Source organism: Colletotrichum spaethianum (assembly GCF_022836535.1).
Source record: "Colletotrichum spaethianum MAFF 239500 DNA, contig03, whole genome shotgun sequence".
Taxonomy (NCBI): Eukaryota; Fungi; Ascomycota; class Sordariomycetes; order Glomerellales; family Glomerellaceae; genus Colletotrichum; species Colletotrichum spaethianum.
In genome coordinates, this window is record NW_026054773.1 from 1,414,266 (window position 1) to 1,440,189 (window position 25,924).

Below are 25,924 nucleotides of genomic sequence, written 5' to 3' on the forward strand. Positions count from 1 at the left end.
CTGCCTGACAGCCACCACGGCGCCCCTCTTTCTGGTGTAACGACCGATAGTGGAGTGAACGAACACTGGGGTCTCGTGGCCAATGTTCTGGTTCATTCCCCTTTCTCAGCAGATGGGTTTCCATAGCGCCTTCAACCTCACTTGAACATCGACATCATCCCGCTGAGAATACTGAAACGCACGCATCATACATTCAACCCCAAGGTTCAATCCCTGGTATCAACGTTTCTGTTTCGTCCCTAATCGAGACCCTTCAGCTTGTGATTGATGCACCACCGAACCTAGCCGAGATTGTCATGGTCAGGTATCAAGCCACCACTTGAAATCGACGTCGAGTGCCACAAATCACATCCGTTGAACCATTACAAGCTTTCTCGCCGCTGCAAGCAAGCGATCATCACGTCGAATTCAAACACATAGGTAATTCAAACTCCTACTCGCCTCATCTACACCCGAGTATCCCTACCAAGCATGCCATCCAAATTGAAACGAATGCTAAGCGTCAAGGAGCACAGAGTCGACCGACGATTCTCTTCATCCAGAAGCTTCCCCAGCCTTTCCTCGCCGGGCTCACCGAAGCTCCTCCCAAATCTCGGTTCCACTCGCCGCACCATGTCGCAACCCCTCACCATGCAGGCCAACCTCACCGGCCCAGGTAGGTCCCCGTCGCTCCATCTAGTTTCGTATCTCTTCCGCTAACACTTTTCATCAGCGAAACTTGAGGCTGTCACAAGCTTGATGGACAAGCTCGGTGAAGACCTAAAGAAACCTAACTTGCTCCCTCGTCGTAAGCTTCACTCTGAATCATGTGCATTTACAAGAGCTTGCAGCTGAATTAGTGTAGAACGCGATGCTGCACTTGAAGAACTCAAGATATACGGACGGGACCCCACCAACGCTGATCCAATCTTCACACGAGAGGTTGGTCCTCTTCGCTGTTTTGAGGGCATTCATTACTCACAACCCATAGGGTATCGAGATCCTCACGAAACACGCGTTCAATAGCCCTTCAAACTCGACAGCTAGAGCTGCTCTCAGGGTTTTGGCCAACTCGATGCTGTTGAACCCCGTGGCCCGGCAAACATTCGTTGATCTCGGCTATGAAGACCTAGCCTGTAAGAAGTTGAGAAACGACAGCTTCGACGATGAATTCCTTGTTTCGAGAGTGCTCTTTCTTACAACGTACGGCACCAAAATTGACTTGCTGGCACTGATCCAGAAACACCGGCTAGCAGAAACCATCACCGAAAGCTTGTCCAAGCATGCCAAGTTGTTGACAAACCGTCCACCAAAAGCCCCTATTGACCCTATGGAGGACATGGCGCTAAATGAGACTTTGAAGTTGCTTTTCAACGTATCACATTACTGCCCTTCTGAGGTGGATGCGTTCACGGGCTGCATACCGCACATCATCGCCTTGCTTTGGAAGCATGACGTACCTACCAACAAACCTCTCGACCCGCCGTTCAATGCTCTCGTCAACGCTCTACTCGACCTGAAGTTGGAGGATAAGGACATTCAAGCGTCTGTCTACCCAAAGGCCGAACCCAATATGTTGGCGGAGCGGTTGATCGAGATCTTGGACCCCGCGTTGAAGACCTACCCCGACAACGAACTCGAGCAGCTTGCTACGCCGCTTGTTGGCGTCCTGCGCCGGGTCCATGGTGGTGCTCCTGAAGAAGTCAAGAAGTACATCAGGGGCACTCTTCTTCCAACTGAGCAGGATAGGAAAGAGGTTCTTGGCCGCGGCACATCCCTGACGTCGCGGCTGTTGCGCAACTCGACGAATCCCCTGACCCCTCATCTGCGTGAGGCCATCTCGACTCTCCTCTTCGACATGTCAGACGAGGATGCATCCAAGTTTGTTGAGAACGTTGGTTACGGCTTCGCGTCAGGTTTCCTCTTCCAGAAAAACATTCCGATCCCGGCGAATGCATCTGAAGCGTTCAGCAGTGGCGAAACTCAGAAGCCAGTCAACCCTATAACTGGACAGTTTATAGAATCTGAAAAGCATGTGGATGTCCCGGAAATGACGGAAGATGAGAAAATGAGAGAGGCAGAGAGGCTTTTCGTGCTGTTTGAAAGGTAAGCCAAGACCGGCCTTCAATTGGAGCTCATGCTAACGATGTGGCAGATTGCGCAAGACGGGTGTTGTTGATATTCAAAACCCAGTCGAGATGGCAGCGAGGTCCGGGCAGCTTCACGACTTTGGAGACAAACGAGTGGAGGAAGTCGATGACTGAGCGGAGCGTTCGAACGACTCAAAACACAGTTGAGAAAAAATAAACGTGCATCCGGCATTGAATATGTTTTTGACTCCCTAACACACTTTACTGAAGTCCAAATGAGGGCTCTAAGTCCCTTCCCGCATGATACTCTTCGTGCTTGTTCCGTGAATGCTTCTCAGACATGTGCGCCGGCTTTAAAGCACCCAGCCATCAACATAACAGAGACTAATTGTCATTTATTCCATCCTCTTTTCTCCGCTTTCCCAGTAGCACTTGGACCCAGTGAGGCAAGTGTGAGGTCTTCCGTAATAATCCACGCACCTGCCTCATGTTGAGCATCTGATCACCAAAGTAGAGGAAGAGATGACCCGATAACAATCCGCCTATTACTTTTCAGCAAGTTCCTTCCCTTCTTGTCCATAAAGAAACGCGAGACAGGAGGCACTGGACTGAAGCTCTTGCCCAAATTTTAGGAAGACCCTACTCGACTGACCAGTATAAAGTACTGCCCAGCTACGTCTCACCACCCAACGTCGACTTTTCTTCCTTCCCCCCTTCATCTAGAAGACCTGGCTTGGAGAGCTTCGGTCTTTCTCTCCATTCGTCCAAGCCCTCAGCTTGCGTCACTATGCCCTCTGTTGCTCCCATCATCCCTTCGAGTTCTCTGTCGCCAACACCAAGCTTCGGCATGGCTGAGCCTCGCGTTTTCAAGGGCCGCGAGGAGGAGGTGACAATGGAGGAGCTCGCCAATCCGGGCGATGCCGCGTAAGTTATTAGCAACACATCGATCCAAAATCCACCGGTACTAAGATCTCAATAGCAAGGACAAGGCAGTCATGGAAGACCTCAAGGATGAGGAGATACTCTTGATCAAATCTGACATAATCGCCAGTCCAGCTGCCGGTGCACGACCTACCGTCACCGAGCCCAAGAAGCGCAAGGCAGGCCGTCCCCGAAGGAAAGCAGAGCCGCCAAAAAGCTCAAACAGGCTGTCAACCCTGAGGCTGCCGTTGAGTCTTCGCAGAGTGTGCCCACATCGGCCGAGAACTCGTCGGCCTTGTACGACGGTACTTCAGAGTCCCCCTCGCCCACTTACCGGAAGACCACTAGGATTGGTAAGAACACCAAGGCTATGCCCAACCGGGAACTTGCGCCTGTGGCTTATATGCAGCCATCTGCTCGAGAGTTGATTCAGAATGGGACTAGCACCGACTTACACGAGGGCAACTATGATGTGAAGAAAGACCTTGCCCCGGAGCCTGTCTCAGTTCCTAAGAAGCGTGGCCGCCCGCGAAAGACTCAGATTCCTACCCCGGTCAACACAACCGACAAAGGCAAGTCTATCGAAATTCGACGCCGGGATGCTTCAGCTCGTCTCCTGATCCTACTCGCCAAGCAACAAGTAGAAACTGACCAATATGGGTTGATAGACTCAGTCCGAGCCGCCCGCGTCACGACTCGCAATAGTCTTGAGAAAGCCCCTGTGCCCAAAACTACTCCTGCCAAAGCTGCTCCGGCCAAGAAGGTATTCATATCCCAGTCATCGACGTAGCGGAGTTCGTAATTGACAGCCACAATGGCAGGCCCCTACCACCCATGGCCGAGGTGTTGGTCGTCCGAAGAAGACTCCCCGCAAGGGCAATTCAAGCACTCCGCAGTTCACTGAGGAGGAGTATGCAGTGGAGAAGATTGTCGACTCCCGCCTCGATCCCATCACTAAGGATCAGATGTACATGGTCAAGTGGAAAGGCTATGCCGCAAAGGACAACACCTGGGAGCCGATGGAAAACCTCGAAAAATGCAGTTCCTTGATCAAGAACTTTAACAACTCTCAAAAGGGAAGGGGAAGGAAGTAAGGAGTGTTTTCGGGTCAAGTCAACGACTTGATCTGCATTGCCATTGTCGAAGCTCAGTTCGACAACTTGGCTTGGTTCTAGGCTCTGCGTCGTCGCGGTCTTTTTTTGGGCGTTCAATGATTATGGGAAAGAGGATACCGAGAACCGAAGAGGATCAAAATGCTGCCTTAAACCGAGCTTACTAGAATATCTGGGGGTTCTTCCTGGAAGCTGGTTGCTTTTGCATTTGAGCGCGGACAGGACTGGACAGGACTGCACGGGGACGGGATGACGTGAGGTGGTGTAGCTGGGTTTTTTTGCCGACAGCAGATTGGCCAGCTAGCCCAGCTTAGCTCCCCACATGATATTCTCCGACTGGATCACTTCACCACCCCTGGCTTACATTTCTCAGGGTTCATAGTGACCTCAACCCTTCCGTCAACGTGTCCGTCGTGTGGTAGTAAGCCTCAACAATCGCCGTCTCTAATTTTTCCCTTCTACCCCCCACCCACTCCCGACTCTCGGCGCAGCGCTCCCTCCACACTTTGACGGCGTGATAAAGCAAAGGTCTGCGATACGCGACACATCCGACACACCTACCACCAAGTTTCCCCTCCCGTCGGCAGAAGCCTCACCACAGCAGCCATGGACGCCGTCCGCTCCGCCCTCCAGCCGGTAACCCACAACCTCCCGGCCCCGATCCGCGACCTCGGCGTCTCCATCATTGGCGAGCACTGCTATAAGTCCCTTCTCCTGGACATCAACGTCGAGGATGTCGACTGCATCAAGCTCGGCCTCTCCAAGGGCGTCGGCCTCGGCATCGTCGGCGTCTCGAGCATCGTCAAGCTCCCGCAGATCCGCAAGCTCACGGCCTCCCAGTCGGGCGAGGGCATTTCGGTGCTCTCGTACCTCCTCGAGACGGCCTCGTACATTGTGTCCCTGGCCTACAACTACCGCAACCAGTTCCCCTTCAGCACCTACGGCGAGACGGCGCTCATCATGGGCCAGAACGTCATCATCACGGTCCTGGTCCTCAACTACACCGGCCGTGCAGGCCTGGCGGCCGTGTTCGTGACGGCTCTGGCCGCCGCCGTCGCAGCGCTGTTCACGGGCAACCTAGTAGATATGCAGACCCTCGGATACCTGCAGGCCGGCGCGGGCGTGTTGAGCGTTGCGAGCAAGGTCCCGCAGATCCTGGCCATCTGGCAGGAGGGTGGTACCGGACAGCTGAGCGCCTTCGCTGTAAGTCTTTTTGCTCCCTCACCTTTCCCGAGACGTCAGTCGCTAACTCAGTGGGTCTCCAGGTCTTCAACTACCTCGCCGGCTCCCTCTCCCGCATCTTCACCACCCTCCAGGAGGTCGACGACAAGCTCATTCTGTACAACTTCATCGCCGGCTTCCTCCTCAACGCCGTGCTCGCGTCGCAGATGGCGTACTACTGGAACGCGCCGTCCAAGAAGGCCAAGGGCAAGCAGAAGGTCCCTGTCGCCGCTGCTCCTTCTTCGACCGGCTCTTCCACGGCCACGTCGACACCCAAGAAAGGACCCAGCACGCGCCGCCGTGCTTAAGTGTGTACAAGATACCAAGGGAGCTGGCAGCCCCTTTTCTGTGGAACTGCCGGGGCGTTTAGATACCATGCTGTTGCTTCGATAATACAGTGAGCACATTTCAACCCATTTTTGGCCATTTGCCTGGCTTTCAATGTGTGCAGATTTCTCAAATACGTGCCTCCGAACGTGTTTCCGTGTTGTCGATGTGTTATAACGCGTGCTACTGCTTGTAGTCTTGTGCTCACCTATCAGTCACTTGCCTTTCTTGATGTTGCCAATGACATATCGGCTCTAAAGCTCTGTGACGGAGCGGGAAGGCATCTCTGTCAGAGCTTCTCTCATATTAGCAATCATAGAAAAGTTTGAGTGATGCTCAATTCCACTCCATATGGATGAGCTTAAACGCGAGTCTGATTCGTGAGCTTGGGGTAAACGACAGCTGATCGAGATGCACTTAAGACGCAACGACTCGCGTCTTATAGCCCCGAAAGTAGTGTTGCCTTGCTGGATTTTTGCCGCTTGACTCGAACCTTGAACATGCCCAGCTATGCGATACCACGTCGTCCTGCCTGATCAAGGATTCTCGTACCAACCGTCGGGAGTGTGTGCCGGTACTTAAACACTCCTTGAGATGGCGAGTGCCACTCAAGCTAGGCGTGACAGAAAGTATTTGCTCGGTATGTCACCTGGCGTGCTGCCAGCATAGCTGGAGCTTCGAGCCACAGAGGAAGTATTCACATGCGTACATCACAGACATAGAGACAAGAAGTACATATAGTGGCCGAAAACAGAATTCATTGAGCATTGAGACGGCTTCCCTCCGAAAAAATTGAGGCCGCAGCCTCTTAATACTAGACCACATCCCCAACCCCCACCCCAAGCCACACCAAGGACAGCAGACCAATCCAGATTAGAACAAACAGAACAGTGAGAACAAATGGGTATGCCCGTAGGCAGTAACCGCCAGATAGTAGTCGTAACATCGTCTACTGACATTCGGATTAAAATCTACTAGTGAAAGCAGGGAGTGACTAGAACTTACGTCCTAATCCAACAAACAAGGTCCCAGCCGCTCAGTTGCGGAGGGCAAGCAAAGAGATCAGGCCCGCCGTGAAGGCCGCAACCCAGACCCCACAGCCGACAAGCAGCATGATGCGCAAGTTGCGCCTTTGTTGAAAGGAGAGGCCAGAGCACTCTCCGCGGGTGAGGCCCGCAAGCAACTTGTCCGCCGAGAAGGCGAGGATGGCGAATCCCACGAAGGGAAGGAGGCCGGTGGTCGCCATGATCGCATGGTAAAACTTCTTCTGGCGGCGAGCCGCCATCTCGGAGAGCGGGACGTCTCTGATGGTCGCGGCCATGTCGGCGAGCTCGGAGTCGGTGCCCCAGCCGCCGGCTTGGCGGACAGCTTGAAAGGCGCGGTACCTCGCCATCACCTCTGTCGAGTAGAGGTGAGGCGAGGACCTCCGGCCCACCGACTGGTCGATGGCCGAGGCCCGCTCCCTCCCCGTCTGCGGGGTGGGAGCCCGCCCAGAGTACTGGTTTGAGAAGTACTCATGGGCAGGCTGCCCAAAGGGATTCTGCTGGTGGGCTAAATTGAGGGGAAAAGTCAGCCAATGGTTTTCTTGGTGGTAAATGCGAAGTGAAGGGGTGACTTGCTGGCCCAGAGAAGTGCCCAAAGGAAGAAATTCGAGCTTCAGGGAGGGTGTGTTTCGAACGTGATATTATGATTGTAGGATTTCGAGCCGAAATTTCGAACATTGTGTATTTGGAAAGGATTGTTGTTGAAGGGGAAGAGGAAGGGGCGTCTAGCTTGGGAGTAGGAGGACATATAGGGCAGAGGTTATGGACAAGACAAGCGGGTACTTACCAGGGATTGACAGGTTGCGGCAGTCGAAGTTCGGGTTCTTAATCCGAGAGAACATTGAGCGTGCGGAATCCTTTCGCACAGCAGGACGAGGGAGCGCATAGCTGCCACCTTGAGAGGACAAAGGCAGGCCAGGCGAGAGAATACGGCCAGAGAGAGTTTGGTCCTCAAGACCGCTGGCACGGCGGACAGCTTGACGTCTGGCAGCGTCCTCGCGGGCAACCAAGGGGAACGGAAGGTTGGCATACGCATTACTACCAGTCTGCGTTGCTTCCTTTGCTTGTTGAGCTCGCTCACGTTCAGCACGGATACGAGGCCAGGAGAAGTCCCTGTAGGGGGTGGGCACCGGTTCCAGTTCAATCTCCTCCCAACCTTCTTGTCGCCGCTGTGTCTGGTGGAGAACACGACCAGGAGGTGCAGGGAAGGAAGGAGAAGGAGAAAGTGATGGCACCGACGGTAACTGGACGCCTTTTTCCCACCAGGCCTTGGTAGCCGAGGGCTTGCGACCAGCAGGGGCTCCAGTGTGGTGCTTTTGTCGAATCAGGAGTGCGTCGGAGACATTGGCAATGCTGCTGCCAGTCATAACACGACCAACAGCGCCTGTAGGAAATTCACGGTCATCAGTGACGGTTCGCCAGTCCTCATCCCCCTCAAGGCCGGTGCGATCCTCAGCGTCGCCCGATGCCACAGTTGCTATCCGGGTGTTGTCAATGGCGTTGTAGGGTTCAGTGGGTTGCATGTTGATCTCGTCTTCATTGTATGACGTAGAGACAGGCACCTTGATGCCGGATTGAGTGATCTTCCAGTCGGATTGTATGGCTGGTGCGTGATAAAAGTCGTCTTTTTGTTGACCGGAGCGCATGCGATAAGGCGACTGCTGTGAATCGTAGGTACGTGAAGTCAGGCCTTGCCGAACAATGAGACCGCTAGAGGGCAGGCTGAGTCCGGTAACATGGTGAAGAGCTCGAGAGACCTCCTTCTCGGCATGAGGACGCAAGAAGACCTTCTTGTTCTCAGGTTCGGATGACTGAGCGTTGGTGTCTGAAGCATGGGATGACGTTCCTGAGAAAGCATGAAATGGATTGAGACGACTGACAGACCTCTTTTCCCTGCCCTGGCCAATGAATTGGCCCTCAGAAACCTCCGAGATGTCTCCATCATACTGGGACTCCGGGTGGGCAATATGCTCTGTGGTAGGGAGAGGGTGCGTCACGGGGATATCAGGAGGGGGGGAACACCGCGGTCCATAAAGATTGGGTATTGAGTTCCGTTCTGACCAGACAGATGGGTAGTATCGAGGTAGTCTGGGGTAGACTTCTTCTTGATGACATCGTCAAGATGGGGCCGAAGCAACTCTTGGGATGGGAGCTTGGGGTCTGAAGCGACGGGGGAGAAAGAACGGGGGATGATGCAAGAGCGGGGGAAGATTTGGGCTCGAGTTTGACCTTGCCATGAACAGAGTCTTCGTCAGAAGAGGCCAAGACATAATCACCACCATCTTCCGGATAGAAGGAGGAAGCATCAGGGTAGTCGACAGCTGTTTGTTGGTCTTGAAAGTGATCTCCAGTAGGGCTGTGCTGATTGGCTCGATTCTCCGTTTCGTAAATGGAAGAGATCAAGCTGTTGACGAAGGCTGTCTTGATATCTGACTGGCAGGGGGAGACGGACGCATGTAGACATTGATCGGTTGTCTTGGTCTGAAACTCGATGACAGAGGCAGAAGACGGGTTAGTGAACTTTCTCTCATGGTCAGACTGATTTTCTGTAAAAGGCTGCTGCGACCGTCCTGATTCGACATGTTCTTTGAGCTCCTTGTGCGGATTGGACTCGTTCAGGATGTCTTCGACTTGCTCTTTGGTAAGTTGTTCCTCAACGTGAAGTTCTTCCTCAAGTGGGACTTTGGGAGTGGCGGGGGCAATTTTACGATGAGCCTCGTTGAAAGAGTCGTAAAGAGGACGGTTGGGTGTAAAAGACCGCTTGGGAAGCTGCTAAACAAAGTCATTTTGTTGCTCTAAACGAAAGGACTGGACAAGGAGTCCTTACCTCTTTTCCTTCCTGGTTGCTTGACATCTTTGCCGTAGTTGAATCTCCTTGTGCTGACACAAAAAAAGCAATTCTTCCTCAAGTCTTGTTGGTCGACAAGGACAGAAAAGTGCAACTGAGTGCCTGGGGTCTCCTGTGAGGTGTTGAATATTTGAAGGTATCGAGGCTGCCGTTCAAATGATATTTTTTGCTGAATCTCGTCCGCTGGCTTTTTGATCCAGACCGCAGTCTAAAGCACAAGAAAGAAGTGACGGGATCACTAAGAGTCGGTGAAACCCCGAAAGACCGTGAGAAATTCTTGAGCAACCCTGGCCGCCAAGAGCAAAGGTGAACAGTGAGCACTTGCCTTGATGGTACAAGCTGGACTTTCTAGGAAAAAACAATTATGAAGAGTTAACTTGCATAATCTTGACGACAACATCCAAGGTCCTGTTGTACGGTATACCTGTGCGTTTGAAGTTCTTCAGAACCCTCAGCCGTGCGCAAAGCGGGCACTATAGGGTGAGCTTTGTCAAGAAAGAATTTTGAATCAGCTTCCTCAAATAGACTGGAATGTAAGCTTGAGGAAAACAGAAAGAATATGGGTGCCTCTGAGAAAGAACTTTGTATGGATAAAGTGAAGAGTGCAAGAAAAAGGTTACGGCTGAAATAGGTATCTCGAGACGCGGTGGAGGAAAAGAGCGAGAAGCAACAGAAATTCGACGGCAGCAGAGGGAGTCCGTGTTGTTGTGAGGCAGTAGATTCCCAGCAGTATTCCTGCTCAAAAAAGGGGAAGGAGCAATAACGCGTGTAGAACTGGTCGTGTGGCCGAGAGACGCGGTGCTAGGCTCAAGATGTTAACCAGCTCAAAGGTGAAGACCGGAGTCTGAACCCCCACACCCTGGTGAGCGGTTCATCATGTCGGCGTGCGCTACACTATAGCACTGCAGCTTCCGTCCTTGAGTAAATAGAAGGTGAATATTGTCACCAGAACATTTGGTGTCTTTATGATGCCTCTGGTGTGAGTACTGGTCTGCATTTGAGCATTGTATCTCATGTCGCTTGATACTTCTTAGTAATGCCCACTACGAACCATACTCGGAACAACTTCCGGGCTGTATTGAAATTTGATAATACAATGGCCTTAGCCATATGCCAGCCATCTGCAACTCGACCGCCTGAGCCACGGAAAGAAGGTCATCGTCACCGTATCACTACCGAGTACATTGAATTCCGACTGGAAGGACAGTCAGCAGACCATGTGAGGGCATAGTTTGACTTTCGTGGCTAGCATAGTAGACATGATATTGCAATCACCAACTGAACCGACTCATCCCCAATTATCTGGTAAAAAAGCCAGTGGTGAAAAGAGGTTGACAAGGATAAGTTGAATAAGGCCTAAGTGAAAGAAGCGAAGCAGAAAAAAGGTCTGGTGTTTGCAATCATTGTCTTATTTACTTATAAAAAAAGGGTGATTGAAAACCCGCCCATAAATACTAAGAATTGGTTTGGAGACAAGAGGTACTTTGGTCTTTGTGTGTAATTAGTTACTCTCTCGAAACCCACTGCCCGAAGGTAACTTATGTTTAAGAGTATACCGTGCCTGCTCCATATGGAGTTTCCCAATGATGACGTTTACGCGAGATGTGAATGCCTGTCGCGTCACACCGGCAACGCGGGCCATCTAGACTACCTTGCAGGGAAGGAGTGAGACGTCGTCGGGGAAGGCAGGCACAACCTGCAACCCACATGATCCGCTTGCTAGCCGAGAGATCTAGACCCAAGAGCGCTAGTTTGGTTTCGGGGATAGGTGATAAGAAAGATGGTGTATCTTATCGATAAATCTGAGCCCCGGGATCCCTGCCTCCGGGTTTTTTCTTTCTTTTTCTTGCTTTTTTGTGACAAACCTTCCTAGATCCGCCTTTCACTCTCCGTGAGCCGGCATAGCTGAGCCGAGTGCATAGTACACTACGACCCTCTCATACATCTTGGCAGAAATGAAGCTATTCCGGGATCTGCCACAGTCGCAGCGCCCCTGTGCTTTCAAAGACCCTTAGAATTCAAACAATACTTCGGCGGCGTCTGTTTCCATACCATGCACCACTTTCTGTCTGCTGATTTTTACATTCGGGTCATTCGTCGGCCGACGCTTATCGTCAGTCAATCTCCCGCAGCTTTATGATCAACAGTTGAACCTTTCGGTCTATCAGGTCCAACTTGGCGGACCGCTTCGACAAGTCCATCAATCATAGGAATCGAGCTGCTAGCGCGTAGCCGATCTACAGCAGACGAAACACGTCTCCTCATCGAAGTAAACGATGTTGGGACGGCATCGCGGCATCATCCCACACGTAACAACGGACTCTAAATTCCCCACACATATATCAAGGGGAAGGGATGGGGAGGTCGGCAAGCTGGAATCATGGATTCTTGTCGAAGCCTCGACGAAGAGTCAAGCAGATAAACTTCGGGCTGCCCGCAGTCCGTGCTCGTCTCGTCCGAGCCTAATGGGGGGACTGACGACGATGACAGGCGCAAGCACTTTATCGTGTTGCGGGCCTCACAAGAGAAAGAATGTGTGGGATTACAGAGTACTTCGCCTTTCGGTTCGACTTGGGCTCGACTGGTAGGCGAACAAGCAAGATCCTAAACTACGCGAGCCGAAACGGTGAAGATCAGCGCCGCACTGGACGCCCGGGACCCATCCCTGATGAAGACAAGGCGGAGAGCATTGTTTCGTGCCCAAGTGTTACCAATGCAGCAATAAATGCCGCTGTCAACGAACTGGACACTGGTTGCCTTTATTGCTCGCTGTCTCGCTGGGCTGCATCAACAACAAACAATGGCAAGAAACCCTTGATGCATCATCGCAAACACGTCGCATGGCATAGCAGCGCGGCGCAGCAGCCGTGGAGCGACTTCTGTTTGAGGCACACTGGCCCGACTTGACGAGGTGCAGGAGTCAGCTTCCTGGTCACATCCGCTCATGCCTCGCCATTCCGATTGGGCTTGCATCGGAGGATGTTCCGTGGACCGTGGGTCTCGTCATGGATGATGGGCAACTTTGTAAGTCAGCAAGAAGAGAGAGGCTGGGCGTTGCTTCGGTGGATGGCAATCTCTTGAAGGCCTGAGTATCGGAAAGCCTCATCAAAGGAGGCGACCAGAGCCGACGAGGGAGCAGCGGATGCACGGAGATGAGGCAACCAATGGGATCCCGAGCCCGGGCATGCAGGGCCAATCATGTGCGGCCAAATTCCAGCCCCTTTGCCAAAAAGAGATCTTTGTTGAATACAGCCAGTCCCGGACTCCTCCCTCGCCTCCCTCAGCGGCGCCCCCACCGCCCCTCGCATGCCTCGACCTGGACTCCCTCTCCCGATCCCCGTTGGAATCCGCGAACCATTGAGTTGGGGCGGACTCGCGGATTCTCAATGTTTGGCAGCCACGAATACCCATCCTCCGGGCACAGGCGACGACGAAGGACCAGAAGGCTGTCGGGCTGACGGTCTACATATATGCAAGTCAGTAGCTATATCCAAAGTCTGCCATGCTATTACATACATGCATGCGTTACCACCACCTCACATTTGAGGCGAGCAATGGCGGCCAGTCTGAGCGGGCAAGGTTGGGGGACTTGGAGCTTACACAGCGTAGGTTCGTCGAGTTTCAACGCCAATCCGCCTGGAGACGCCACGTTCCTTGCACTGGTCGGGGGGGTGGCAGCGATGGACCTCGCACTAAATCTGCGATGCGCAACGCCGCACACGCATATCCGTCTTAGCTCCCTTCCTCACCGCTCAGTACCACCTGTCCGCTGCTTGACTGTCGTCCACCCAAATCACTACATTGCTTTTATTCCGCTGGTTGGGATCCTTCTGCAGATGAGCAAGCCAAGGGGGCCTAGACGGGCCATGCAACGCTGTCCTGCCTTGAGCTGGGTCTCTCCATGCAGCTATCTCTCTTCAAAGAACAGACTGGCCGACAGAAAACGGGGGAAACCACCTGCTCCTCGCCTCACTTCGTACACCCTCGAAACTGGCCCTCCTGTTTCGTTTCGTTGGCATGGTCCTCCCGAGCTCCATTCCTCCTTAGTTGCCGTCGTACGCAACCATAGGACAACCGGCGCCGGCCACTCTTCTCCACCGGTCTTCATGCGGTTTCCGGGCGCACATGACACCAAACCAACACTGACCCCCCGTATTTCACCTTGAGGCCCCCCGGCCTGCCATCCCTCATCCTTCCCCCGACACTCCGAGCTTTGCCCATTCCCTCCAACTTCGCCCTCTTCCTCCATTCGCAATATCTCAAGCATGTTCAATGGCGTTTTGGGTGGTTGGCGGGGAGGCAAGGCCATTGTCCCAGGGCGAGGGCTATGCCTTCAGTCCCGACCTCTATGTTGTGGGTGGCAAAAGGAGGATTGGTCACCCTGATGAGAATGGTTTCTACGACTATCCCTACGCACACGACGACATGCCTCCACACAAGAAAGCCCGGATATCGCACATCCCCTCCGAAGCGCAACCTAACCGTTCGCCACGGGGTTCGGTACCCGTTCAGAACCTGTCTTTCTTGGTCATCCGAGAGCAAGCATCACCATCACCTGATCCAACCGACGCCGATGTCAGCTCATCGCAAATGGAGCGAACCGCCTCCGGCCTCTCCATTTCTTCGGATACGAACATCTACAGCGCCGAAAATGACGACGATTTGAGGCTCTTGGACGATGATGCCGCGGCCAGACTTGTTGAGGCCCGACTGCACCTTGGCCGGCGACGTACGAAGGACACTCAGCATGAGAGAATCCTGAGGTCTCTCATCCGGCCACGGTCTCGGGATGCCGAGTTCTCCATTGACAACGCTGCTTTGGAGAGCATCTTTTCTGCCGCAAATGAAATCTTCTTCCACAACAGCTTATCGCAGCGTGTCACATGGGACTGGTCTCATGCATCTAGTGCTCAGTACAAAGACCACATCATTGGCACTACGGCTCTTCGACGTTCCAAGATGGGAGGCTTTGAGACCCTCATCGTCCTATCCAACCCAATCCTCAAGAACAAGAACTACAACCGACGACTTCTCATTTCTACCTTTTTGCATGAGCTCATTCACAGCTACCTCTTTATCAAATGCGGTGTCAAGGCTCGCGAATGCGGCGGTCACACGGCAGGGTTTCGAAGGATCGCAGAGCTCATTGATCTCTGGGCTGGTTCCGATAACTTACACCTCCAGAACATGGAAGCTGACCTGGATCACTTTCGGGAGGATGAAGAGTGCTTCCCGGCTAACGACATGAGCTCCTTGAACGCGCCGTTCAGAGCCGTGTTTCCCGAGGTTCAAGAATACCTCATCCCCAATCATCATACACACTACGACCACCAACATTATGAGAGGTCTCGATATCGATCCCAAGACCGATGGGATTATTGCATCAATGACCACCGTGGGTACTTCCCGGTCAGTCGGGGCAGCAGTCCTACCTCCACAATCCCCACGACGACTGAGGGGGATTTCGAAGAAGTGGATCCTCTGGAAGAAGGCGAGATCCGCGAGCCACGTGGCCGACGCTTATGCCCGGACGACTATGTGCCCAGCAGGCAAGTGTCGAGCCATCGCGAACGATATTATGAGTCACACGACAGGCCCATCTCATACGACGGGCGATGGGCCTGTCCCGACGACCGGAGGGGAATCGTCGCCCTAGCTTACGGCAACACCCCAAACTCGGTTGTCCCGTCATACGTTAGGGGATGTCGAGACGCATCTCCTACCTGTGTATAGCACGTTATTCCTTATTTCTTTGTCTTGAGCTTACGGCGAGGCGGCCGGGTGGGTTTCAAAAGCATATCAAGCATGGCGACGGAGTTCTTACATCTATTACCGCGGGCATTTCCACCAACATTGGGGTCTATCTGGTGCATCATTATAGGCTGGCGGACGAATCATCATATCGGACTATCACCTTGTAATCCCTCTCATATTCTACCTCATCCTTAACTAGACCTTCTATCAACGGGGTCGCCTTCTAGGCGGACAGCCCCACTACCCTTTCATTCTTCACATCAAGCTAGCAGTGGCATTGTCACTGTGCTTTTCCCGCGTGCCTTTGCGGCTGCTGTTGACAGTAATGCAGCTGCAAAACCCCGCTATGAAACGTACAAAATCTGATTACATCGCACACCGTCACTGACGAAGAGGTTCAAGTCGACCGAGCCTCTGTTTCGAAACCATGCGCCTCTCTTGAGAACCCTTTGAGGGGAGCGTGCTCGCGCTGCGACAGTTGGCAGATGTGCCAGATGCACCCAAGCGCCGTCGCGAGACATAGTTGAGTTTACAAAATGATCACACCAACGATATAACCGTTAAAAGGAAGAAACATTAGAATCTCCTCCACACACGAAATGACACGACAGGGCGAAATGGTAGAAGCGAAGCGAGCCAGATTTCTCCCGCAACAATGTCCGCACCACTCTCGGAAAGCTCACCAGAATGAACCCCTCATCCAACCACAGTCATGCAACATCAACGACGTCGCCATCACCTTATCTGAAAGCATCTTGGGACCGGTTCAATGGACTACATGCGAGAAGTCGCTGAGGAACACTGTCGCCCACGTTTTGTCCGATCAAGGTGCCGAAACGAATCCTAATGTTGTTTCAGCCGGCACAATCTTCTCTATCATGAAGGCCATCGATGAGCTGTGCCTTCTGGGCCTACTCTTCCCGACACCTCAGATCAACCACGTCTCCCACCCAGTCCTTCTAGAAGTCGGACAAGCGCGGGGTCGTGTGGGTTGGACGCAGCCCCTCCGGACTAGCAAGCCCGGGGGCCCCAGCATCGTCATTCGCCTGAGCACGGTCCGCTACCATGTCGACGGCACGAGTACACAACTACCGCTCAAAGAGCTTGTCCAGATTGCAGTTCACGAGATGGTGCACGCGTATCTGCTGCTCTTCTCTTGTCGCCGGGAGCAGTGTGAGGTGGACTTTGACGTCATGCATCGTAACGCGGATGGCAATGGGCATGGCCTGGCGTTCGTCGCACTGCTGAAGGCCGTTGTGTGCCAGATTCAGAGCTGGGCGCCGGAGTTAAGCGAGTTTGGGCTGACTGACGAGGCGATCCACCCGTACGAGGACTTTGGGCTCGAGCTGTGGAAGAGAGGGGATAGGATCTCGTCCCGGAGTAAGGGGCAACGTGTTTGGTGGCTTGCTGCGAAGCCGATGTAAAGCTGAAGCCGCGATTGTGCACAGAGGTTTGAACTTGAACGGAGAAGATGCAATTGTCTGCAGACCGATTCGCTCCCGTGTCAATGGAGTTGTTGGCGTTGGTTTTTGGTAGTTTGTGGATTTGTATCACTTGCGGAGCTGCTAAGGATTCTCTTTTTCTGGGACTTATTGGTGTACAGCGCGTCTAAGCGAGACAGTGGCGTGTAACAAGGCCGCTGGAAATCATAGCAGTAGGTACTTTGAATTACAAACAGTGAACAAAAACTAGTCGAAATTTTACTTATTACACGAAGTTGGAATAGGAAGAGGACTGTGTATGTGTGTGTGTTTGAAGTCTGCCATTGCTAGTTCTACGTTCAGGAATGCGGAGAGCTTCGGTCGGGAAAGGCGACTACTCCAAGCTTGCTCACCAGATGCATACATCAAGCTTAACCAACACATGGCATAGATTCATGGGTAAGGGTGAGCTCTTTAACTTCTCGAGGTAATTCGATTATGGGTGTATGCATTTCTTTGGACACTTCCAGTTCCGAGTCCTTTACATTTGGCATGAATACCAAAGCTGATGTTGAGGTTGCTCATCTTGGTATGATCCAATTACTCGCATCAACCGACTTTTTTGATAAAACACCGAGGCAAACTTTTCAGGTTTCGAAGCCACTTTAAATGTCACAAAAGCATAATGCGATCAAGTTATAGAACAGAATGCTTCCTTCTATGATTTTCATCATTGGCTCGGTGCCACCTTGAAGCTAGCTGTAAGCGCGTTTGGTACAAGTTGCCTAGCCAGAGAACGGTGTGATCTGTCCATGGGAAGCGGTTCAGCTACACGCCCAGACCGATCCTTAGGGTCCATTTTGCCAAGGGTTTGGTGATGTTAGCGCGATTTCTCATGCATGATCACCCATAATCTGACAGTTTTCCTAGAAAGAATTCTGTTGCCTAACTCATTTTGTGGGGAGTGGTTTTTAGAGATAATGTCCGTAAGGGTTGCCCAACTTGCATGATACGCCTGGTGGTTATTATCGCGCCAAACTTCTTTTTCCCTACAATCGGTATGAGCTTTTTGTCCACCAATACAATGGATTCAGAGAACCGTCCTCGAGAACAGAGTCATTTGATGACGACACTGGACTCTGAAAACACAGAACCGGCAAAGACGCAAGGAGTTCGAGAGCCCTCGGTGAGAGAGAAAACCTACAGCCAAGACACTGCATACGAAGCGGTGCTGGATCGGAGCGATGGCCGAGACGGCGGTGCGGCGTATGAGTTTCGAAGGGCCAACAAGGAACCATTTGTGATTCTAGCCGATGTCTTCGCAGTCATCTGCCCTGTTGCATTTCTTGCATTCGCGTTTCTTGTGTTGAAGCTTGACGGGCAGGATATCGATGGTGCCCCTGCCAGACAGTATCGGAATGCGATCACTATCGTAAGTGCTCTGCCCCAAGCGTGACGTTTGCTTAGCGAAGCCGCTGATGAGTGGATGTTTAGCTCGCAACTCTCTTCCCAATCATCTTCGCGGCTATCGTCGGTCGTCTGATGTCGCAAGTCGCACGCTGGAAACTCGAAAAGGGCGCAACAATGGGAGTCCTTGAGCAGCTGATGGGAAGTCGAACGGTGGGCGGTACACTCCTCGTTCACTTCCAGCTGCGAGCTCTCAACCTTCTCGCACTTTTTCTGGTTCTTATCTGGATATTCTCGCCCCTTGGCGGCCAGTCTGTTCTTCGCATGCTCGAAACCCGTTCCCGGACCGTGACCCAACCAGCGGATGTGGTCTATTTCGACACCAACGCTCAATCCCAGTTCGCATCCTGGTCGGATGCCTCGCCGACGAGTTCCGCCTATAACAACAACCGCATGTCTATCGTCAACGCTATGTACAACGCTCTTATCCTTAGCCCGGACGCTGTAAAGAGCGCTGCAATGGATGTTTGGGGAAATGTCAAGGTTCCTGCGTTATCCTCTTACGGTGATTTCAGCAACTCGGATTGGCAGTCGATTCCGATGAATGACACGGAACGGGAGTTTTCGTCTCTTGTTGGTGTTCCTGTTACAAATATTGCGGAGGGTAACACCACCTTCTCGCTGGAGTCGAGCTACATTCACCTCGAGTGTGAAAATATCAGCGTCTCTTCCTTCAGTTACAGTCCAGGCTCTGGTACTAGCTTCGCCAAGGAAGTCCTATTCAACGAGACTTCGCTGTGCATGTCCAGCCGCTGCAACTCTGTCGCGAACGGCACCTGGCAGGGATGGAACCTCAAGCTAAACGGCACAAATATCGTCTCCAACGACAGCAACAATCAGGATCGCGGGGCGGGATGGAACCTCGCCCTGGACAATTTTGTTGATGAGTTGTGGAATGACTATGATTGGTATACCCAACGAGGCTTGAATGTTGAAGACTCGAATCGCCCAGACGTTTTCGAGGGTGAAAAGGGGGTCGTTGCGAATCCAACGACGCTGCTCTTCCAAGCAAAAGAACAAACCAGCTCCCGCGCACCGCCAGATTACATCACCTCGCGCTGCGGCGTCACGCAGAAATATGTCGAGTCACGTGTCCACTGCTCCCGCGACTCCCCCACGGCTCGTCAGAACTGCAGCGTCATCGCTCAGAGACCCTCGCAGAGACCGCACGCCGATGAGAACATCTCGCAGCTCTCCTTCGTCCAGGTATTCCGCTATGTCTCACGCAAGCTGCCTCAGGCGACAAACCATTTCGATTCGAGCTACACGTCGGACATCTCGCTGAACTTCCTCGAGAACCCGTCATCGGCAACGATGACTGCCGCTACAGCACCGCCGGAGCTGGCGAGCATTCCGCCGAGAGATTTCGGATACCGCCTGGCGCAGCTGGTGAACTCCTATGTGTTCCTCAGCCAGGCGTTTTCGAATGCTCCCAGCGGGAGTGTAGACGTCAAGGCGTCCTTTGAGCCGAACGTCACTGTTGCTGTCGATGTCGCAACGCCGGTTGAGGTTTTCCATGTCTCTAGTGTATGGATGGCGCTTTACATACTTTCTTGTGTGGTTTTGCTGCTGGGAGGTACGATGAGCGCTGTGGTGACGCAATTTGTTCACGGGCCAGAAATTCTAGGGTATGCCTCGACGGTTGTGCGGGATTCCAAGTTTATGGATATCTCTCCTGCTGCGGGCCGCATGGATGGTATTGACTTGACAAGAATGCTGAAGGATAGAAGGGTGAGGTTTGGTTATACCCGGTTGTCAGTTGAAGATACTCAGTTGGTGGGGGTGGGATCTCAGGAGGAGGTGAATAGAATAAAGCAGAAGCATTAAGTTGTAGGCTGCACGCACGAAAACATGAATTTCTCTTTAGTCTAAATTCGTTTCAGGTTCTCTGACTATTGCCCTCCAGCAGAGACCAGAGGAATCACACCCAGTGATTCGCTGTTCACGGAGTCTTGTGTGAAGGCTCTTTAGTCATCTATCTTCGAATGGCTGGACAGCCCAGAAAGAAACGTTGCCAGCCACTTTTGGGTGTCCAGGTACCTTTGAATCTAAACTATCCTGCATCTTATGCGTTCTTTATCAGACCAGCTTCTCGATTGTTTCGTAGGTCACCAGTCAAGTCAGAACAAAGCTTGGCTCTGTTTCTGGTCTTTAAGTTCGACGACCAAACAGCTGCAGTACTGTATTTGCCTTTGAAACGCAGGTGTGCTATAACAAGAACAATTGTTCTCGCCATAGAAATTGATGCTTTACAACCACTCAAAAACGCCGAAGCATCTGAGCCCACTGCTGCCTACGATCAAACGGAAGCCATGCACAGGCACGATAACACACCTCGCCGGAAAGACGTCGTGCTTCGCCCCTGCGCTGTCCATATGAATAACATAAGACCTGTTTTTGGTCCTGGGACTCAGCCGCATGGTCAGTACGGCGCCTATTATATCGGAGAATTGGTGATGACGACCATTCATCAAGGCGTCTCCCTAGACCCAGACAACGCAATCGAAGCTCAAGACAAGTTAAAATACGCCTTGATCGAAGGACTCCACGAGCTCTATGACAGTAAAAGACAAGAACATTTTACGCACATACTCGAGGTGGCGCGGATCGTCGATCAGTACTTCTTACAAGGTTGGCTTACTCACAAACACAGATGTCTGTCCGGTCACAAGCTGTCTTTTCTGCGAGTTGACATCCGAGATGGCAATGAGAATTGCGAAAACTCATGCAGCAGCTTCCGAACTGGACTGCGGGGAAATGGCATCGGTTCGCTTCCCGTCGTCGACGTTGACATTGACACAACACGGATGTGGACCATTGGCCAGGTTGTTGAGATGCTGATCCATGAGATGGTTCATGGTTACGTGATGCTGTTTTCGTGTCAAGGCGGCTTCTCCTATGAGTATGGGAGCTGCTCCCAATACGCTCACGACAAAAGAGGTCAACACAGACACTATCCCCGCATGCTGATGAAGCACATTTTTGAGACTATACAGGAATGGGATAGCACCTTGGGCTACTTTGGAGAAGACTTCATTGACAGATGCGATCAAGAAGGAAAGAATGATGCATTGTTTGCCATGGAAAATCTGTACTTGTAGTGTAACGAAAGAGACTGGAGGAAAATGCGTCGCGTCGATTGTCCAGAGCAAGATTTTGAATTACTATTTGTTGTGAATAATTCCGTACATTTCATTAAAAGCTAGTCGGTTAGCCGACCGCCAAAGAGCCCTTCGATGACGAGGCTGTCAAGCACGGATGATGTTTGTAGTGTTTTCTTATAGGCTAGGAGTCCCGAGGACCAGGTAGAGGAACTACTCATCCTTGACGCACCAGAGGGGTCTTGACGCGTTAGACGGTGCGCAAGGTACCTTGAAGGACTTGCAAGACTTGAGCGGCCTTGAGGGAGCCTCGCCAGACTTAGGTGAGCTAGTTGTGTACAGCGTGCAAGCCGGAGCTATGTTGCTTTGTCTGAGGTCTTCGCTTGATTAGCAACGCCCTCCGATTTGATAACGCGGTTGATTGTTGCAGGGGTTTTCCAAGTTCTTCGACCAGAGACACCGTGCGATTATGGGTCTTCCGGATCCGTGGGAACCTTCTGCTTTGGGGTGATGCCATTCGCTCGCCTTTCGTATAGGAATGCTTCAGTGGATAGCCCATCAACTTAAGCGACAGAACTAGGTCTAGATCCCAGCTAACTTACTGACTAGACTTATTTTGTGCCTATGTTTCATTGAGGCTGTTTCTGTGTAACCAGCCTTTGGAGCTGAATTCAATTACCTAGTCCAGCACGCGCGTGTGGTCTGTCTCTAGCTTATTGACCCGCTTTTCTTCTCTAGCACACCCGGCTGATGATTTTGCACTACATCAAGATCACTCGATCCTTATCGACGAGGTTTTCCATGCTTCTGGCGAGTTTGGGCGAGTCTGAAAACAACAATGGACGAAGTGCTTGTTAACTGAACTGGCTCCAGCTTGCGCGTTAACAATAAGACCTTAGTCGTGATTACCCTACTAGCACGTTGTTTTCACAGCTGTAGCCACAGTCTGATCATCTGAGATTAAGTTGGACATTTTGAGTTGATGGTCGATCTTCGTAGTTAAAACATAGATGAGTCTCATTCTGCTCCACAAAATGAATGGCTACAATAGGACTGCGATTCGGGTTGTCGTACGTCAAGACTGGTACAGGTTCTGGAAGCCGCACTAGCTACTGCACTGGGGAAACTCGCCTAGATTGTAGATATGAAACAATTTCATGATTTCCACAGATCAGATTGCCGAAGTTTATAACGTCATCTGATGTTGCTGACGGTTGACGAGGCGACTTGTACACGGGGTAAAAGGAACGACGTCCACAATACCGTTTTCTGTAGCCTCATTCTCGTTCTAGAGGTAAAGATGCAGTGAGTAGCGAAAAAGGGCGAATGACTGAGTGCTTAAGAGCGGAGGGCTGTATCTCTGGTTAAGTAGATGTTGAAATTACTCGAGCACAGTCAGTACGTGCGCGTCCCCCTGGCCATCTCTAAGGAGTTGATCTAACGTTTATTGGTCACTGCTCCATCTTAGCACAGTCAGGCCGTTGCACCTTTTGGGCATTTCATCCGTCTAGGACCTCTACAACTTGGCCCTTGGGCCATAAAGGATGGACTTATGCCGTCAGGTCAACGTATCTTCGTACGCTTGCGTTCCAAGACCTTAGCTCAGACCTTTCTCCTCGTATAAGTAAGTTCAGAGCATAGATGGACTTTCAGCTGGGCAAGTTTTATCAAAAATACGAATCGGCAATTGTGCTTTTGGGTCTGCAGAATAGTTTCGTAAGTTAAAGGGCGCGGTGATTTCAGGAGGGTGGTGTCAATAAATCCGGTACAGAGTACTGTATGACGAGCAGCCACATTCATGAGACAGTCGTACAACAGCCTTAGGCCAGCAGATCAACCCTTTGTGACCACCTGGTTCAGCACTAGCTTCTTTCGGCATTGCCAGACCGACTTTACCTGCCGTGGCTAATCTGAAATCGTTCTAGAACATGGCGAGTCCGAAAATGTCACCGCTGAATTATGAAATCACCCTTGGACTTGGCTGGGCTCCCAGCCACCTGGTATCTTGTGAATTTGTGGTCCCTAGTCACTGGGTCACCTTGACGAGGCGGCAGTATCCGCACCCGTAAAATTTGCCGGCTTCTCGGGTATGTCTGCTTGACCAAAATGATCGCGTGATCAAGAAACAGTCTGAAGAAAGGCCTATGTCAGCAATGTCATATTCTTTGGACGGTTTTCTAAGCCGTGTAAAATGACAAGTCACCGACAACTGCCGGACAATTTTCTTTAGAGAGCTTAATCACCAGCCTATTCTTCCTTCTCTAGGGCTGGTCGAGCCATTCTTGGCAAAACTATTATATCCGGCATTTGAGTCGTGGTTTTGCATTGGTTGCCAGGGACCTTGTTGGGACTAAGCCGAACCAGACATAGGTAGAAGATGGCTCGGGGGTTAGCGGGGGTCGATCACCACTTAACAACCAGGGGATGAATCCTTCTACGAAGCATTCTAAAACATCCGTGCAAACGTGCAAACATGATGAAAGGTAGAGGGTACTGTTTTGGCAAAAACTTACGACACGTCTTTTCTAGAACTTTTAACAGGGACTGCCTGCCGCCTCTGTCGTAGCTTTTACTTGAAGTATTCCATGTGTCCATCCGTGTCGGAACCCAAACCATCAAAACTAACAATGAAGGAAAATCTGAAGTACGAAATAAAACCAGAAAGCCTCCCAAGGGATATCTCATGCCGTTTCAAATGCAAACCCAGTCCAGAACAAATCATGCCTTCATGCGGTCAAACAGCTCACCAATCTTGTCTTCGAATGGGGCCAGGGGATGCTCCTCAGCCAAGCCAAAGTCTTTCAACTTGTATCTGGGGTTTGTTGTGTGCATCGCCAACAAGCCTCGGACACTCTCGTGGAGAGATTGTTCGTATTTGCCGCGTCCCTTAAGGATTGCTGAAGCTCTGTTTGCGGCTCCTACCACCTCGTTCTTAACGTCCTCGAGTTCAGTGAGCACTGGCCTCCCGGTTGCCATTGCACGGTTGTGTACGTAATTTCTTGTGTCGCCGCTGAGCTCCTCCTTGTAGAAACTAAGTGGTCATTAGCAGTGTGTTTAAGGGGACCAAAAGTCAACGGTACTTACGACATGACGTCGTTCGAAATGTCGATAAACCTGGCCATGTCAGGGATGGCTTCCAGGTATTGCCCAACGTCAGGGTATTGGGCCTTGGGGAAGCAGAATACGGCGTAAGCCACATTGATGCCCGACAAGTCTCTAAGGAAGTCCGGGAACTTGACACCCGCGCGCGTAACAGTCATGTTGCGGAAGCCTTCGTGGCGCTCCAGCAAGTTACACGTTAAGAACTTGAGGGTCGATATTTGCAGCAAGTTGGCCATGACAGGGTCAAACAGGCTAGGAGCTTCCCGCATCAGGCACGCTAGACCCTCCAGCATGGCGTTAGGCTGAGTCTCGCCTTTGAAAAACCGCTCCTGGAAGAGCTGGGCTTCGGCCATTTCGTCGTTCTGACCGACAATGTCATCGTATTGGACAACGAGCCATGTGAAGAGCCCGACGAAACCCTGCACTTCTGTTGGGTGATTAGGATGACAGAGCTGCCAGCTCGTCAGCAATTACATCATTTTGAGGGGTATACAACGTGAATTTGGTAGGTTGCGAGATGGTGAAGGGGTAAACGTGCCAGTCCTAGTGAGTAACCCAAGCGGAACGCTTTTGCGGAGACGGGGGTGTCGAGGGGATAGCCAATGTCGACAGCCCTCTTGTACATGTATTTCAGGAGCGCTTCGACCGACTCCTTCTTGAGCTGTGGAACCCCAGGATAGTGCAGCTCCTGCAGCATGTCTGTGCAAATGGGCTTGACGAGAGAGGCCAGCCTTGCCGGCGTCTTTGCTAGATCATCTTCGAGGCGGATTCGCTTTGGTGCGAGCAACCCCCACAAAGACCCAAGAATCCGGAGCAGCGGATTCGCAGCCGAGACGGCGGCGTCGTGAGCCCCAGGGCTGAGTTGCGACGGACTGATCATTGGCGGTGAGCTTAGACTTTCCTAGGGTCTCAGTGTTGGGCAGAAAGGGAAAAGAGGAAGAGGAATGCGGAGGGATTATACTGGATAAGAAGAGTCGGTGAACGAAGCTGCTTTGGTCTAGAATGAGCACAGACTAGAGCCTAACGACTATATCCATGAAACATCAGACGGGGGAGACCTGGAGCTTTATGAATAGCGTAGGACTACATCGCTTCCTGGCCAGGGAAGTCAATACTGAGAGAGGTGGGTAACATGGATCTTCTGTGTCCGTTTTGAGAAAACTGGCTGTGACAAGATAGCCAAGGGGTTGCTGCGGAAGACTATCATCGTGCGGTTGGAAGCGCTGCCAGGTAGGGTTTGGAGAAATGTGGGATGGATCAATGACAGCCGCCCTTGCCAGGACCTGCAAGTTGGCCCATGTGATATCTGTACAGACTTCACATGTACTATGGTACTTGCCTACAATGCGCGATTGTGGGATGAACATGCCAGGGATCTTTGAACGAATCGACCTCAAGTCACAAGTGTCAGTGGGGGCGGCTTTTCAACTGAGAAAAACGCACACTTCATCTCGGAGATGTGGCCGGAGGTGAGTCCGGGGCCAGGCCCTCGAGGGACGGGAGACGTGGTCTGATTCGCGCGAGCAACAGGCTGATTG

At 52.0% G+C, this 25,924-nt stretch overlaps 8 protein-coding genes across 8 annotated transcripts; 6 read left to right on the plus strand and 2 right to left on the minus strand.

Moving 5' to 3' along the window:
* Positions 1–612: 612 nt before the first annotated feature.
* ColSpa_01883 (syntaxin pep12) lies at positions 613–2,243 on the plus strand (the record flags this gene model as incomplete). Its single annotated transcript, XM_049268095.1, has 5 exons — positions 613–655; positions 713–787; positions 845–921; positions 971–2,085; positions 2,135–2,243. The coding sequence occupies 5 exons, from the start codon at positions 613–615 to the stop codon at positions 2,241–2,243; spliced, it is 1,419 nt and encodes a 472-aa protein (XP_049124052.1).
* Positions 2,244–2,856: 613 nt separating this feature from the next.
* Positions 2,857–3,780, plus strand: ColSpa_01884 (uncharacterized protein; the record flags this gene model as incomplete). The annotated part of the gene is made up of 2 exons (XM_049268096.1): positions 2,857–2,993; positions 3,126–3,780. 2 exons carry the CDS (start codon positions 2,857–2,859, stop codon positions 3,778–3,780), a joined length of 792 nt encoding a protein of 263 aa, XP_049124053.1.
* Positions 3,781–4,708: 928 nt separating this feature from the next.
* On the plus strand, positions 4,709–5,631 carry ColSpa_01885 (mannose-P-dolichol utilization defect 1; the record flags this gene model as incomplete). Its single annotated transcript, XM_049268097.1, has 2 exons — positions 4,709–5,305; positions 5,368–5,631. 2 exons carry the CDS (start codon positions 4,709–4,711, stop codon positions 5,629–5,631), a joined length of 861 nt encoding a protein of 286 aa, XP_049124054.1.
* A 1,055-nt stretch (positions 5,632–6,686) lies between these two features.
* On the minus strand, positions 6,687–9,547 carry ColSpa_01886 (uncharacterized protein; the record flags this gene model as incomplete). Its single annotated transcript, XM_049268098.1, has 5 exons — positions 6,687–7,201; positions 7,481–8,665; positions 8,716–8,853; positions 8,970–9,462; positions 9,521–9,547. The coding sequence occupies 5 exons, from the start codon at positions 9,545–9,547 to the stop codon at positions 6,687–6,689; spliced, it is 2,358 nt and encodes a 785-aa protein (XP_049124055.1).
* A 4,266-nt stretch (positions 9,548–13,813) lies between these two features.
* ColSpa_01887 (uncharacterized protein) lies at positions 13,814–15,274 on the plus strand (the record flags this gene model as incomplete). The annotated part of the gene is made up of 1 exon (XM_049268099.1): positions 13,814–15,274. The coding sequence occupies one exon, from the start codon at positions 13,814–13,816 to the stop codon at positions 15,272–15,274; it is 1,461 nt and encodes a 486-aa protein (XP_049124056.1).
* An 899-nt stretch (positions 15,275–16,173) lies between these two features.
* Positions 16,174–16,719, plus strand: ColSpa_01888 (uncharacterized protein; the record flags this gene model as incomplete). Its single annotated transcript, XM_049268100.1, has 1 exon — positions 16,174–16,719. The coding sequence occupies one exon, from the start codon at positions 16,174–16,176 to the stop codon at positions 16,717–16,719; it is 546 nt and encodes a 181-aa protein (XP_049124057.1).
* A 1,081-nt stretch (positions 16,720–17,800) lies between these two features.
* Positions 17,801–20,010, plus strand: ColSpa_01889 (uncharacterized protein; the record flags this gene model as incomplete). Its single annotated transcript, XM_049268101.1, has 2 exons — positions 17,801–18,148; positions 18,211–20,010. The coding sequence occupies 2 exons, from the start codon at positions 17,801–17,803 to the stop codon at positions 20,008–20,010; spliced, it is 2,148 nt and encodes a 715-aa protein (XP_049124058.1).
* A 3,992-nt stretch (positions 20,011–24,002) lies between these two features.
* On the minus strand, positions 24,003–25,266 carry ColSpa_01890 (uncharacterized protein; the record flags this gene model as incomplete). Its single annotated transcript, XM_049268102.1, has 3 exons — positions 24,003–24,315; positions 24,369–24,813; positions 24,942–25,266. 3 exons carry the CDS (start codon positions 25,264–25,266, stop codon positions 24,003–24,005), a joined length of 1,083 nt encoding a protein of 360 aa, XP_049124059.1.
* Between the last annotated feature and the right edge of the window lie 658 nt (positions 25,267–25,924).